Source organism: Triplophysa rosa, unplaced genomic scaffold (genome assembly GCF_024868665.1).
Source record: "Triplophysa rosa unplaced genomic scaffold, Trosa_1v2 scaffold97_ERROPOS222486, whole genome shotgun sequence".
In the NCBI taxonomy this organism is placed as follows: Eukaryota; Metazoa; Chordata; class Actinopteri; order Cypriniformes; family Nemacheilidae; genus Triplophysa; species Triplophysa rosa.
The window spans coordinates 72,084-86,910 of record NW_026634961.1 but is presented as its reverse complement, the minus strand read 5'-3'; the positions used below and the strand labels follow the sequence as shown (position 1 = coordinate 86,910).

The 14,827-nt window shown below is 37.1% G+C and overlaps 1 protein-coding gene across 3 annotated transcripts in view; it reads right to left on the bottom strand.

The window, feature by feature from the left end:
• Positions 1-8,807: 8,807 nt before the first annotated feature.
• The window catches only part of hm13 (histocompatibility (minor) 13), a 71,767-nt gene continuing 65,747 nt past the window's right edge, over positions 8,808-14,827 (bottom strand). Inside the window, exon 13 of one of the 3 annotated variants that reach the window (XM_057328925.1) lies at positions 8,808-9,527. Coding sequence is in view for 2 of the 3 variants with exons in the window: in XM_057328924.1 (XP_057184907.1) it covers positions 9,458-9,527 (70 nt within the window). In the remaining variant the exon portion in view is untranslated. The remainder of the gene's footprint in view (positions 9,528-14,827) is intronic. The other 2 variants (XM_057328924.1, XM_057328926.1) reach the window with 2 other exon arrangements.

The window sequence follows — 14,827 nt, the reverse complement described above, 5'->3', positions numbered from 1 at the left end:
GATCGTTCCCGATTCATCTTTTACACAGATATTAGTAAAACGTACAGGTTGGATTAAATTTAGGATAATTCTTACCTTTTAGTCACAAGCATTTGAATCTCCTGTTTAAGCTAACGCTACCCAGTCACTGTTTCAGAAGTTTTCCGCTAACCAGCATATCTTTGTTTTCAGAAATACTTTGCCTGATTAAAACAGGAAATGTTATTAAATAATAAAAACTTCACTGGATATTTAAGATCTAACATTTAATTTAAAGATATTACAACCATAGATAAAGGTGCAGACGTACCTCCTGCTGATAATCCAAAATGGCGCAGATACTGTAGGAAAATATGGTATAATGCTGTTAAATAACAGTGACATACTGTGGTTGTTCGACCACTAACCTGAAGTGAACAAGTCTTCCCACAATGCACTGTATAAAACAGTAACATACTGCTATTAAACGAAAACAGCATTTTGCTGTTAAATTTCCATTTAAATTAACAGGAATTTTTTACAGCATAGACTTGCCATGATCCAGAATGCCAGCTATTTGCTGAAGATCATCTTTCAAACCGAACAGCATGTAATGCAGTACTCTTTAGGTGCTTTTGGTACCCTTAAAAAAGTTTATTCTAGTGTTATTAGTAACTTTTATTGACATAAGATTATTCTAGAGAAAAATAACTTGTAATCCATGTTAATTACAATCTTGTATGCATTTTAAATTTAGTCTTAGGATCACAAGACTTTTTCAAAACAAGTTCATGTCATTTACCTCAAATTTTGCCTTTGATTTTTTTCTACTTTTTTAATATTCATATTCTCTTCTCTCACTCAGATGCTTTGAACAGGTGTAGCCCAAATGCAACAGATGCAGCAATGGCAGAACACCTGAAGCACGCTGGGGGTGGTGGATATAAAAAATGAGCCATAATCAACTTTCACCGACTCTAAAACATTTACACATGTGTTAACCATAATCCAGTATTTTGTTGTTTACTTGTTTCATTGCTGTTTAACAGTAATACAACACTGTTAGGAAATAATTGGTAATGCCATAGCTCTGACTTCCATACATCAATGGTGGAACACATGATTCACACTCCTGGAAGAGCTGGTGGTCGGGGACCAAGAAAATGAGAGTAAACATTTTGAAAGAAATGGAAAGACTAAAGTAGTTACATATGTGTTAACTATAATACTGTACTTTTGTTATTTTCATGTTTGATTAATGGCTGTTTAACATTAATGTAAAACTCAATTGCTATTGAAATTCTACTATTTTTATTTTCTTGTTTGAATATAGCTGATTAACAAATGGAAGACAATTAAAAAATGTGATGTTCACTGTAAAATATGCTGCGATAAATTAAAACACTTCTTTTTGCCGAAGTCCACAAATAATGTGTTATTGTTTGTGATGTACACGTGATTAAAACGTTGTATAGACGTTCAGGTCAGACTGGACCGATTTTGGACTTTTTTTAGAAACTGTCAATTTAAGACACGTAAACCTTAAGACATAATTGCTTGCCTTACACGATGTTACACAATGGGTGTGTGGTTATATTAAACGTCGGCTTATATATACACTTAAATTAAGCAGCAACATATCTAATAATACACATCCAGAAAAGGACAAATTTGGACGTCCAGGGACGAGCAGAAAAGACAAGGAAATCACGGCCAGGTGACGTCAAAGACATCCGTTCAACTTTCATTTTTCAACCGTGACGGGACGTGTCGGACTGACGTCTTTTCATCGGTCATTAAACGTCCAAATGTTTGTTGGGTATATTTAGTGAATTTCAGAACCCCTTTGTCCACAAAAGGTGCACAGCTTTCATTAAGTTGGAAAATGTCGTTTTCTCAGCATCTATTTTGTGCAGTGTGTGCGTGGCGGATAAACTCGATGATTCATCAACGAGTACAACATAGAATTTAAGCATCTGTCACTGTTACTAACGGTTTGGGTAACTTACAAGAACATGAACATAGTACATCTGTGCACATTTGTTGGCGGAGGCAGTGCACTACATGGGAAAATAACCACCACTCTTTAATGTAGATGTATGGTGACTTTGTCAGACGATGTTGCAGTATAAAATTTAAAAACTATTTAAAAAGTGACTCATTGTTAACATGTAGCATCATGGGTAGTGTGTTTTTATACTTGTTTCCTGTCTTGACAACAGAGACAAAAAAAATGGAAATGGAAACAGCTTTATTAGGTATTCACTTGTATAGTACATGGCAGTTCAGTTCAGTTATAATATGTCTGCATGATAAACCTATGAACCTAACGCATATTGTCGCTTTGTGTCATAGTAAGTACAATTTTGACTGTATTATTTGTGTCCCCTTCAAAAATTGCTCTTGAGAAATTTGATGTTTATTGTCTTCCCCTACTGTTAAATGAGATTTACGCCCATGGACCAGGGGCCGTTTCAGTAAGGAGGTTCAACCAACACAGAGTTAAAATGTGAACTCTGAGTTGTTTAAAACTGAGATGCGAAACATTGAGTTTTTGGTTTCAGAACAGCTGATTTGAGTTAGTTCTATCAACTCTGGGTAGACTTACCTTGAGTTAAGCGCTTGCACCACAACTACGACAAGCCATGATCAATGGAGCTCCGATATTATGAATCAAAATTCAACTCAAAATTTCCTCTCCAGAAATCAAAGAACATCCATATGAATTAATGCAGCCTCTTCACATACAGGATCCTCTATAAAAGCACATATGACATTTTAATCACTGAGATGGTCTCTGTGTGATCAAAATGTGTGCCATGAATAATAATAATAATAATAATACATGTATTTTATATAGCGCCATTAAGTTTCTTTCTCGAAGCGCTGCACAACAATAATAAAACAATACATCACACATTAATAAAACAAATCAAAACTAAACTAAAGATCCAGTCAAGTAAAAGCAGTCCTGAAATAAACTGTTTTAAGAAGAGATTTGAAAGTGGCTAGTGAGTTTGCCTCCCTGATGTTTATCGGGAGAGAGTTCCAGATCTTAGGAGTATAAGCAGAAAATGCTCTATCACCCATGGAGCGGAGCCATGTCTTGGAAACATCTAAAAGACCATACTGAGAAGAGCGTAGATTTCGACATGGTTTGTAAGGAATTAAAAGATCAGACAGGTATCGAGGAGGCAGGTCATGCAATGCCTTAAAAGTTAACATAAGGATTTTAAAATCAATAAGGTATTTGATAGGGAGCCAGTGTAAAGACTCTAAAACAGGGGAAATATGATCACCAGACTTAGCCCCAGACAGAATTCTAGCCGCAGAGTTTTGTACATATTGTAGTTTGCTAATTGAGGTTTTACATACTCCAGCAAGTGCATTACAATAATCAATACGTGAGAAAACAAAACAATTTATCAACCTTTCAACAACTGAGAAGGACAACAAAGGACGTAAACGAGCAATATTTCTCAGTTTTCTTTGAAACTCCAAAGCAACACCATCAATAGACAATGTCATAGGGCCGGCATTGTGCAGATGGGGAGAGCCGATTAGCATAATTTCGGTTTTGGAGCTGTTTAGAGACACAAAATTGTCAGACATCCAGTTCTTGATCATAGTAACACAGTTAGAGAGATGCACAGTGTCCACATTTTGGCTTGATCTTGAATGAATATAAATCTGTGTGTCATCAGCATAAAAATGATAATTAAGATTGAGAGATCTTAGTAATTTACCAAGTGTATAAATATACATGCTGAAAAGTAAGGGACCCAAAACTGACCCCTGTGGAACAACAGTATATAAGGGACCGACCTTGGATCTATAGCCACCCATACACACACATTGCCTGCGGTCATTAAGATAAGACCTGAACCAGTCCAGGACTGTCTCTGACAAACCAAATACAGATTCAAGGCGATTAAGTAGCACTACATGGTCAATGGTATCAAAAGCTGAGCTAAGATCCAAGAGAATGAGAAGGGATAGAGAGCCAGAATCAGAAGCTCTTAGTAAATCGTTAGGAACTTTGACCAACACAGTCTCTGTACTTTGCAATTTCCGGAACCCAGATTGATGGGGCTCAAATAGATTATTTTCTATTAGGTGGATGTTCAATTGGGCCACAACTACACCCTCTAAGAGTTTAGCCAGAAAAGGAAGATTCGAGATCGGGCGATAGTTAGAAAGAGAGTTCACATCAGTGCTTTGCTTTTTTAAAATGAGAGTGACAGCAGCAGTTTTAAGTGCTACAGGCACAACACCAGTTGTGAATGACTGTGTTAATGAATGAATGAATGAGGTACACCACTTGCGCTTTAAAAAGGGGGAGGAGATCGAAAGAAACTCTGGGTTTACCAAAGAAAACCTGCTCCCGACCAGGGGTGCATTTCCCAAAAGCATCGTTACCCAACTACAAGTTCCGTCGTTCCAGGATAGTTCAACGATTTAAGTGTTTCCCAAAACCATCGTTCCAATGATCAATTAAAGATGATTGGAACTACAGGTCTAGAGCTGTGGTTATAAGCATCGTTCCTTATTATTAGGACATGTAGACTTACACGCATCAAGCTTTTGATCAAAGTAAGCAAGCAACATGCAGTGCATTCCATATCCGTCATTCTAAATATATACAAATTCAATTTTACATCTTTTAGTATGTCAAGAAAATAGATGCGCTGTTGTTTGAAAAGTGCGCATGCGCATGACCTGCATGCTCTATGGCCCTGGGGAATCCCTGGGCGGAATGACGTAGGAGGACACTTATAAATGAAATAAATATCGTGAAATAAAACAACAGATAACAAAAATAGAATAACAAAAGTAGTCCTTAAATGCAATGTATGTTATTTACAGCAAGAATTTGACATTAATTCGATCTTAACGTATTTATTAGCAGACGTCATTACTCCACAACCTGTGTGACGTCATCAACTAGATTGCTAAACCAACTTGGTTCAAACAATTGATCTCCGACAGAGTTATCACGGTTTCGGGAGACAGTTGTAACTACATCGTTATTTTCCCCAATGATGCATCGTACTATGGTGGTTAACCAGCGAGTTATGTCGTTGTTCGGGAAACGTACCCCAGGTTAGGTTCACAGAGTATATTACTACAGTTACTGACTCTGAGTATGTTACCTCTCTTTTAGAAACGGGCTCGAGTTACCCTGCTTTCTCGGGTTTTACATACCTCACATTCTGAAACGGAAAACCCAGAGTTTCCCTCATTTCAGGGTTAATATACTCATAGTGGAATCATGCAGTACATAGATTGTCTGCATGATCCACATGGATGTTAAAATCACCAAGTAAAACCACATTTGGGGACAAGGAGCAAAGAAAAGTTAAAAATGCAGACAATTCCTGCAAGAAAACCCCATTGATTTTAGGAGGCCTGTACACAGTAGCAAGAATTGTACAAACCCGATTCCAAAAAAGTTAGGACACTGTACAAATTGTGAATAAAAACAGAATGCAATGATGTGGAAGTTTCAAATTTCAATATTTTATTCAGAATACAACATAGATGACATATCAAATGTTTAAACTGAGAGAATGTATCATTTTAAGGGAAAAATAAGTTGATTTTAAATTTCATGGCATCAACACATCTCAAAAAATTTGGGACAAGGCCATGTTTACCACTGTGTGGCATCCCCTCTTCTTTTTATAACAGTCTGCAAACGTCTGGGGACTGAGGAGACAAGTTGCTCAAGTTTAGGAATAGGAATGTTGTCCCATTCTTGTCTAATACAGGCTTCTAGTTGCTCAACTGTCTTAAGTCTTCTTTGTCGCATCTTCCTCTTTATGATGCGCCAAATGTTTTCTATGGGTGAAAGATCTGGACTGCAGGCTGGCCATTTCAGTACCCGGATCCTTCTTCTACGCAGCCATGATGTTGTAATTGATGCAGTATGTGGTCTGGCATTGTCATGTTGGAAAATGCAAGGTCTTCCCTGAAAGAGACGACGTCTGGATGGGAGCATATGTTGTTCTAGAACTTGGATATACCTTTCAGCATTGATGGTGCCTTTCCAGATGTGTAAGCTGCCCATGCCACACGCACTCATGCAACCCCATACCATCAGAGATGCAGGCTTCTGAACTGAGCGCTGATAACAACTTGGGTTGTCCTTGTCCTCTTTAGTCCGGATGACATGGCGTCCCAGTTTTCCAAAAAGAACTTCAAATTTTGATTCGTCTGACCACAGAACAGTTTTCCACTTTGCCACAGTCCATTTTAAATGAGCCTTGGCCCAGAGAAAACGCCTGCGCTTCTGGATCATGTTTAGATATGGCTTCTTTTTTTACCTATAGAGTTATAGCCGGCAACGGCGAATGGCACGGTGGATTGTGTTCACCGACAATGTTTTCTGGAAGTATTCCTGAGCCCATGTTGTGATTTCCATTACAGTAGCATTCCTGTATGTGATGCAGTGCCGTCTAAGGGCCCGAAGATCACGGGCATCCAGTATGGTTTTCCGGCCTTGACCCTTACGCACAGAGATTGTTCCAGATTCTCTGAATCTTTGGATGATATTATGCACTGTAGATGATGATAACTTCAAACTCTTTGCAATTTTTCTCTGAGAAACTCCTTTCTGATATTGCTCCACTATTTTTCGCCGCAGCATTGGTGGAATTGGTGATCCTCTGCCCATCTTGACTTCTGAGAGACACTGCCACTCTGAGAGGCTCTTTTTATACCCAATCATGTTGCCAATTGACCTAATATGTTGCAAATTGGTCCTCCAGCTGTTCCTTATATGTACATTTAACTTTTCCGGCCTCTTATTGCTACCTGTCCCAACTTTTTTGGAATGTGTAGCTCTCATGAAATCCAAAATGAGCCAATATTTGGCATGACATTTCAAATTTTTCACTTTCAACATTTGATATGTTATCTATATTCTATTGTGAATAAAATATAAGTTTATGAGATTCGTAAATTATTGCATTCCTTTTTTATTCACAATTTGTACAGTGTCCCAACTATTTTGGAATCGGGTTTGTAGGAACAGAGCCACTAATTTGCAGAACCATAGATTTAAATGATGTAAATTTAAATTTCAATGCAAAAGTAATGTTCCTGTCTGTATTGTGTTTTCTGACAGGACTCTGATCAAATAAACTGAGAACTGTTGCAACTGGACTTGAGCGTGGAGCACTTATATACCATTTCAACAGACACACGTGCGCCTCACCCCCAGTTAACTTCAGGTTTGTGTTTGGTAATAATATATACCTAATAATATAACAATTTATATTTTATTTAATTTGTTAATAATCATTTGTATAATTATTTTACTGTATAATAATTGCATTAAATTAATGATTTAATTTTGTTGTATGTTCATTTTATTAAATAAACAATTTGTTTAATGGGTCCTGTAGTTGGGTCGCATTTAAACAAACCGTATGGTACACTAACATCTAGCGGTTGAGCTTGGTATCCCAGTCTAAATTCAAAATATTGGAGAGATAAGTTTAGCCAAGTAACACTTCTCGATTACTTTTGATTGTTATCAGAAATAATCTACAGTCACTCTATTGTTTGTGAATGTGTACCGGAAGTTCAGTTGGGGTCACAAAAGTGCGCATGTGCAATAACGTTTGATTATGTTGTTAAGATGAAACCATCTATAGGCTTTGACAAAAAAAAATACTTATTTGAAGTCCTAAATTCTTCCTTCTACTACTATTTCTTTAATAAATGTAATTGCTCTATATTATTTTATCTTGAACTTTCTTTCAAACGGCTTTGCATGCTTAAAGTTTTTTTTATTTAGACTGCTTTATACGCGTAATAATTGTGTTTTTTTTCTTTTTCTAAACATACTCGCTGTTAAACTATGTAAACAAATTTAGGCAAAATCTTTCTTTTACATCGTTAAAGTCGTTATTAATACTGGTGCATTATTGTGTTTTTACCTGTGTATTACTGTGGTTGGTTGATTGATTGATTTGATAACAGTCGTGGTCTAATGGTTAGAGAGTCAGACTCGTGACCAGAAGGTTGCCGGTTCGATCCCCAGGGCCGGCGGCTAACGACTGAGGTGACCTTGAGCAAGGCACCTTGCTCCCCGGGCGCTGCAGTGTGTGTGTGTGTGTGTGTGTGTGTGTGTGTGTGTGTACTACTCTCTGGATGGGTTAAATGCAGAGTCACATTTCGGGTATGGGTCACCATACTTGACAAATAATTAAATTATAATTTATGTAGGATTACGCTTCTAAACTGTGTGTGTCATTTTCTGAAATTACTGGCACAGTTTGTATTTTAAAGCTCTCCTCTGGTATATTGTTTATAATTAAAATTGTATTTAATCAATTTTTCAGCAATTCTTTATCAGCATTTGCCTCGAAAATCGCAGTACTTTTGATGTTACAAGTATTCTTGGAAACAGATTATAATGGTTGTAAACATGCTTAAAAATATCTCACTTTACAGAATATCATTGGAATTAAAATTTAAGCTTCAGACCTTTTGATGTTTAAACTGATTTCACCAATACAAACAGACAATGAATGATATTATAATTAGAGATGCCCCGATATATTGGCCAATAATCAGTATCGGTTAATAGTCATTATGTGAATGAATAAAAACCAGAAAGCCAGAAACACTAATTTAATCTTCAGAATTTGGTTAATGCGAGTTGCTATAACCACCAAACTATCGGTATCGGCAGATATCATTGAATAATCGGCTATCTGTAGAGAAATTTTGTATCTGTGCATGTCTAATAATCACTACACAAATCATCTGCTGCCAGACTCAGGCCCATTTTTTCTTTGATTTCAGTATCAAAACACAGTCAAGCAAACACTGGTAATATGCTTACGCAAGATGGTAAAAAAACACTTTATAATTTGCAAACTTTAATGCAAAGAAAATATAACAAGAAACGCTTAAACTTGCATGTTACATTTATAGCGAAGAATACTAAGAAATTCAAACAAGCAAAGCATAAGGTAAACAATATTTAATACAGGATAATAGTTGGTCAATTTAAAGTATGAAAACATGGGGGAATATCTGGTCCCAATGTATTTTGTTTGTATGATAGAAATGCTTTTGTCTCATTATTTTATAGAAGAGGGACAGTGCAAAGTAACTTCATTTACATCAACATCGCAAAATCAGTTCCTTATGGATAGAAGAGGGGAAATGCTACATGTGAATGTGTGGATGAGTTTGTGTCAGGCAGATTTGTATTGAATCTGCCCAGCGAAATGACACTTTACATACAAAGTCTAACTTCACCCTTCACAAAAAAAAACCTAGCCTCTGAAAGAAAACATCTTATATAATTACCAAACAAGATTGCCAAGGGCAATGAAATCAACAAGCAGAGATACAGGCACGCAGAAGGCTGTTGTACAACAGTCTGAAGAAAAGATGGCAATGAGCAAGTGCAGAATATGACAGGTTTCTGTGTGAACTGCACTGTGACAAACTCATGAGATGAACACTCATTTTGCAATTATTTGTCTTTATCAGATTCTGTCATTTCCTCTTTCGATGATTCCTCCTCCGGTGAAGACTCCTCGTATCTGCAAAAAATTACACACGCAAATGTGTTGAGTTGATTGATGGCCTTCAGTCACAGACACAAGATACAGGAGCTGCCATGACGTAAAATAGTTTGTTAAGCCTGATGTCATGCATCACCGTTTCCGGGTCCAAATGCTCTATCACAGCGGTTCTATACTTTTCAGATCAAGTACCACCTTCAATAAAATTAGTTTGTTCCTAGTACCACCTAATGACCGACAATAAAAATCATTCAATTTCATAGTAGATCTGTGAATCTTTATCTTTACACCTTGTCCTCTGATTCTAATGTATTATTAATAATACAAACACCTTTTTATTTATCAGTGAATAGTAATAGTGAACACAAAACACTTTTCTGTAGTGCACTTCAAACAGGGCTGTAAATGACTTTTAAGGGGGATTTATTAACTTTGTGGGGACTTGCAGAAAGACTACAAACCTATTTTAAAGACAGACAACGTGGAAAGAATATTTGACACATAAGATAAATAAATATATGTATACTTATACATTAAGAGAACAGCTGTATAACAAACAGAGACTCACACTTTTGCGCTTTATTGATTAATGCTGCCTTCACGTGCTCTCGAAAATTCTATAATTCCCACTTCAACCCGGAAGTAACGTCTGGATTTAGTAACATTAAAAGTATTATGTAACATTAAAGTTACTAATGATTTACTAGCATCAAAACATTACAAGTATCTGCTAACATTAAAAGAGCACCGTTCCAGATGCAGACGCGTGTTGTATTAGAGCTTTACAGCAATAACAACAGCTTTAAACAGCGGTTCAAGTGCAGAAATACATAATACATATAATTTATCAGGTATTAAACATTTGAAATTGCTTTTAAAAATGTGTGATACAATCAATCTTTCAAGAGCATTTGGGTTTGGAATGTAAGCGCTATTCCTTTGACTTCTTGTGTAGCTACAGACATAAACATCAAATTACAAAAGTTGCAGACACTTTTTTAAATAAAAATAGTTCAAATAATACAGAAAGAGAATTAAATAACAATAATTCATTGATGCGTTTGAAACAGAGGTCGACCAATAGATCGGCCGGGGCGATTTTGGGTATTTTTTTAATTGATCGGCATCGGCCGATTGTGCCGCAAACTAGGCCGCATCTGTGAGCAGCTAAGCGTTGTTGTGGAACACGCGACGCTGCCTCTTGCGGCATAACACTGTGATGTCCCCTCTGCCTGCTAACTTTTTAACTACCTGATAACTTCACAAGAAAACGGTAAAACTTAAATTATTTTTATCCTTCGTTCTTAATCTAGCCTTGTATATTTCATTGATTAAATATGATGCTACTTGAGAATGCGAGTAACGTTTTGGAACTGTATTGTTAGCGAGCCTTCAACCACATTGAAGTTTAGGCTACATGTATTCACGGGTACAAAAACCTGGAGACAAGCCCAGCAGATAACAGTTGTCCGCACTGTATAGCTAGATAAACTCCGACGTTATCAATACTGTTTCTGTACCAGAGAATTTCTCTCCCTCTGAGGCTAGTGAGACGGAGCAACTCGTACTCTGCATCCATGCCTTGTTAAAAGACGAAACTTATGGCTAAAATGCACACGTTAACTTTCCTGCTTAAATGTGTCTATTGGCCGGACTCTGTTTATACTTGGTATTAAGATGCGTTTTGGTTGATCTTTCAAATGGACAAAATAAGTGCACACAATTTACAAATGAACGCGACCGGTGCAGATAAACATAGAGAGACAGAGAAACAGGTTTTTTTTCTGCTCTGACAGCAGCGAGACACGCTGAACACTGTAAGTGTGTGTTAGAAATCTGAAATGGAGAGCCACATTCTGTTTGCTTGGGACATTTTTCGTAACTTAAGTCTTCAGCCAAAGTTTAAATCCTGACTTGTTGTTTCCCCTCGTTTACACATTATGTCCGTCTGCAGTCTTTTGCGGCTGTTTAAACTAGAGGTGCACCGATTGACCGGCCAGAGATCGGAATCGGCCGGTTTTTCGTATGATCGGCCCGACCGGTGACCGGCCGGTTTTTCGTATGATCGGCCCGACCGGTGACCGGCCGGTCAGTCTCACGTCTTGCCGATTCCAAGCCGATCTTCTGTTGCCCGTGATGCGGGCAAGAACGTCCCAGCCGTCAGTACACTCAAAGCCGCAAGTAAACATGTAAATGTGCGTGCGTACAGCCTGTCTTTCACGGCTCGTTTATACTTGCATGTGGGTCCACCGGACCGCGAGTCTCTGCTGACTGATGCGCATCTCTCATATCCGCTGACTGCACGCGCGTGCACACGCATCATGTACTGTACAGACAAAAAGGTGCACTGTAGTTCATCTCTCGCTGCTCCGTCTACATGGGGTATGTATGCTAACAGTGATGCTATTAGCATCATGCTAAACTCTGACACATGCTAAACTCATGTTGAAGTCGTCCACTCTGTGTAAAACAAATGTAAATTCCACTCAACCTGATTGCTTGTCTTACGTTAAAACTGTGGTCATTTCACCTAGGTAAAATGACATTCAACACGACTTCTACTTGTTTTTAAAAATCCAAAATATAAAAAAAATGAATAAATCAACCAATATGTGGTTGTGATATATATCTGATTCAGTTCTTTACTAACACAAAAAACTGCAAATACATATACATCTTTAGAGTAGAATTTACTCTAAAGATTTTTAACTTTTTTATTGAAGTTGCAGCAAAAACCAACCCACTTATTTTAATACTACAGACACAAGATAAAGACAATTTATTTTACATTTCAGAAAAAAACGAAATAAAGCAATGTTAGTTTCATAAATGGAAACGGAGTATCTTATTATTATCTTAGACTTTTGTGAGATGAGTACAAAAATGAAAAAGGTAAATAAGTGACATGTTTAGTTATATTTTATTATTTGTACTTCTTTTCAGTCACAGAGTTCTTCAATTTAAGAGATGTTTGGGAAAGAGAAGATTCTGTAATTTAATGCAGCTTGGAGAACTGCATTTAGGGAAATTTGGGGAAACTGTAATGTTCAATCATTTATTCAATAAAAATCGGCAGGTTTCACTTGTAATAAAATCGGAAATCGGAATCGGCAAAGAAAATTGCAATCGGTGCATCTCTAGTTTAAACTCATTCGACCATAAGTGCGTCTATTTTCCTGTCATGCTAGAAAAAGGCTAAAAGCTTAATATAACTAAAAACGCAGTTATGATTAGCAGGCTGTGTAATATGAGTGATATCTAATTTTCGTTTTAACTTGGATTATGACCATTTGACTAATAAATAACTAACTAATAAACAAAAAAGCATCCTTTAGAACAGTTTGAGAAGGTGCTTAAAAGTTTTGAGCAATATATTATTACTATGAATTAGACTACTATCTTGTACCCTGCAATAAAAACTTACTCAATCTTTCTCAATCAAGTGCACTGATTTGAAAAGGCATGTCTTCAATAAATGTTTAATTTAAGCAATATTCTGTATCACTTCTCATTAGTCTCACTTCTTAATTAGATTTAATGAGATGAAGGTGGAAAAAAGAAAATCGGCCAAACAAGTCGGCCATCGGCTTTCCAGATTTCTAAAAATTGGCATCGGCCAGAAAAAAAACATATCTGTCGACCTCTAGTTAGAAATATTTGCAAATAATATTGTTGTTTTAATAGGCTAAACACATCCTATAAACGCAGTCAAAGCCATGCTGAACTGGTGAAGGTCTGGTCATGTTTTTGTCTCGTTTCAGCATTTTGTAGTTTGCATTATTGGATATTACAATTGGCCATTTAGTCAGGTTCGTTATTTAAATGTTGATGAGTCAAGCACGCTCAAATTGGGAGCGCAAACTCCCAAGCGCTCTGGAAAGAGGGAGAAAGCGACGCAGCCACTTCACATTTTAGTGTGGCCTTTTATTGTGGCCAGCCTAAGGCACACCTATGCAATAATCATGCTGTCTAATCAGCATCTTGATATGCCACACCTGTGAGGTGGATGAATCATCTCGGCAAAGGAGAAGTGATCACTAACACAGATTTAGACAGATTTGTGAACAATATTTGAGAGAAATAGGCCTTTTGTGTACATAGAAAAAGTCTTCGATCTTTGAGTTCAGATTATGAAAAATGGGGAAAAAAACAAAAGTGTTGCGTTTATAATTTTGGTCAGTGTAAATAATTAGGGTCTTTAATTCTTAACCTGGTTTTAATGTCAAGCTCTCATGTGTGAATTAATGTCCTTTAACTGGTGTTTGAATTGGTGTTTTTCACCACATTTTGGCACACCGAAAGTGGCAACTCTACATGTTACAGAGTTTGCTTAGTTGCATCTGAAAAGTGGAACAAAGAATTTCAGGTAATTCAAATAAGTAAAAGGCCTCAAGCTGGAGCTTCAATCTGGGCTGTTTTTATTTTCAATTTTTTGAGTGGTAGATCTTGCCTTTCAACAATTCCGAGGTCGGGGATCATGAGCTCAAAAAGTTTGGTGACCACTGGAATAGGGCAATAGTCTGGAAACTCATAATTTTCTCCATACTCAATTTACTTTTCCCCATACTAATATAGACCTGGAAAACAATAAAATAAAAATTCATACTTATTCCAAAACACATAGTAACCCTGTGTACTCTGTACCCCTACAACAAAACGCTTTATTAAAAAGTGTCATTCAACATTATAAACAAAAAATATGAATAAACGAAATCTATTTGATTATTATAGGCTACACTGCAAAATGATTAAAAAAACATCCATGCAAGCAATTCTGACTGACAACCATTTCAGTTCACGTCTCTCCTTCAAAATCCGCCCACAAAAGCTCTCTCTCTCCCTCTTATTTGGTTTTGTAAACTAATTGTGTTCTTTCATATTGTTTGTTTTTTTGTGTGTGTGTCTATTCGGGCCGTGTGCTGCCTGGTTTTGGGAAGCATGACGGCCCCAGGCTTGTGGGCCTTAAGCTCCGTCATGCGGTGAAAGTGGTGTCTGCGGTGAGCGTGGAGGATTGCTGTTTGGCCATGGGGGAAGTCGTGGGCCATGAGTGTATTTTATCTGCTGCTAGAATGAACAACGCCACATTTGGTTTTTCAACAGTCTTTAGAAAAATAACTGAGTTGGTTGAACATGGAATCATAGTTGATGGTTTATTCACTCCAGTTCTTCCATTATCAATGCCATCTACGAAAGTGATGCTTTCTAATAAGAGACATGGCCAGAACGAGATGCACAGTATTAGCTATGTGTTTACCAGTTTAGATTTAGATTTTTAGATTTAGATTCAATTTATTGTCATTGCACATGTACGAAGGTAC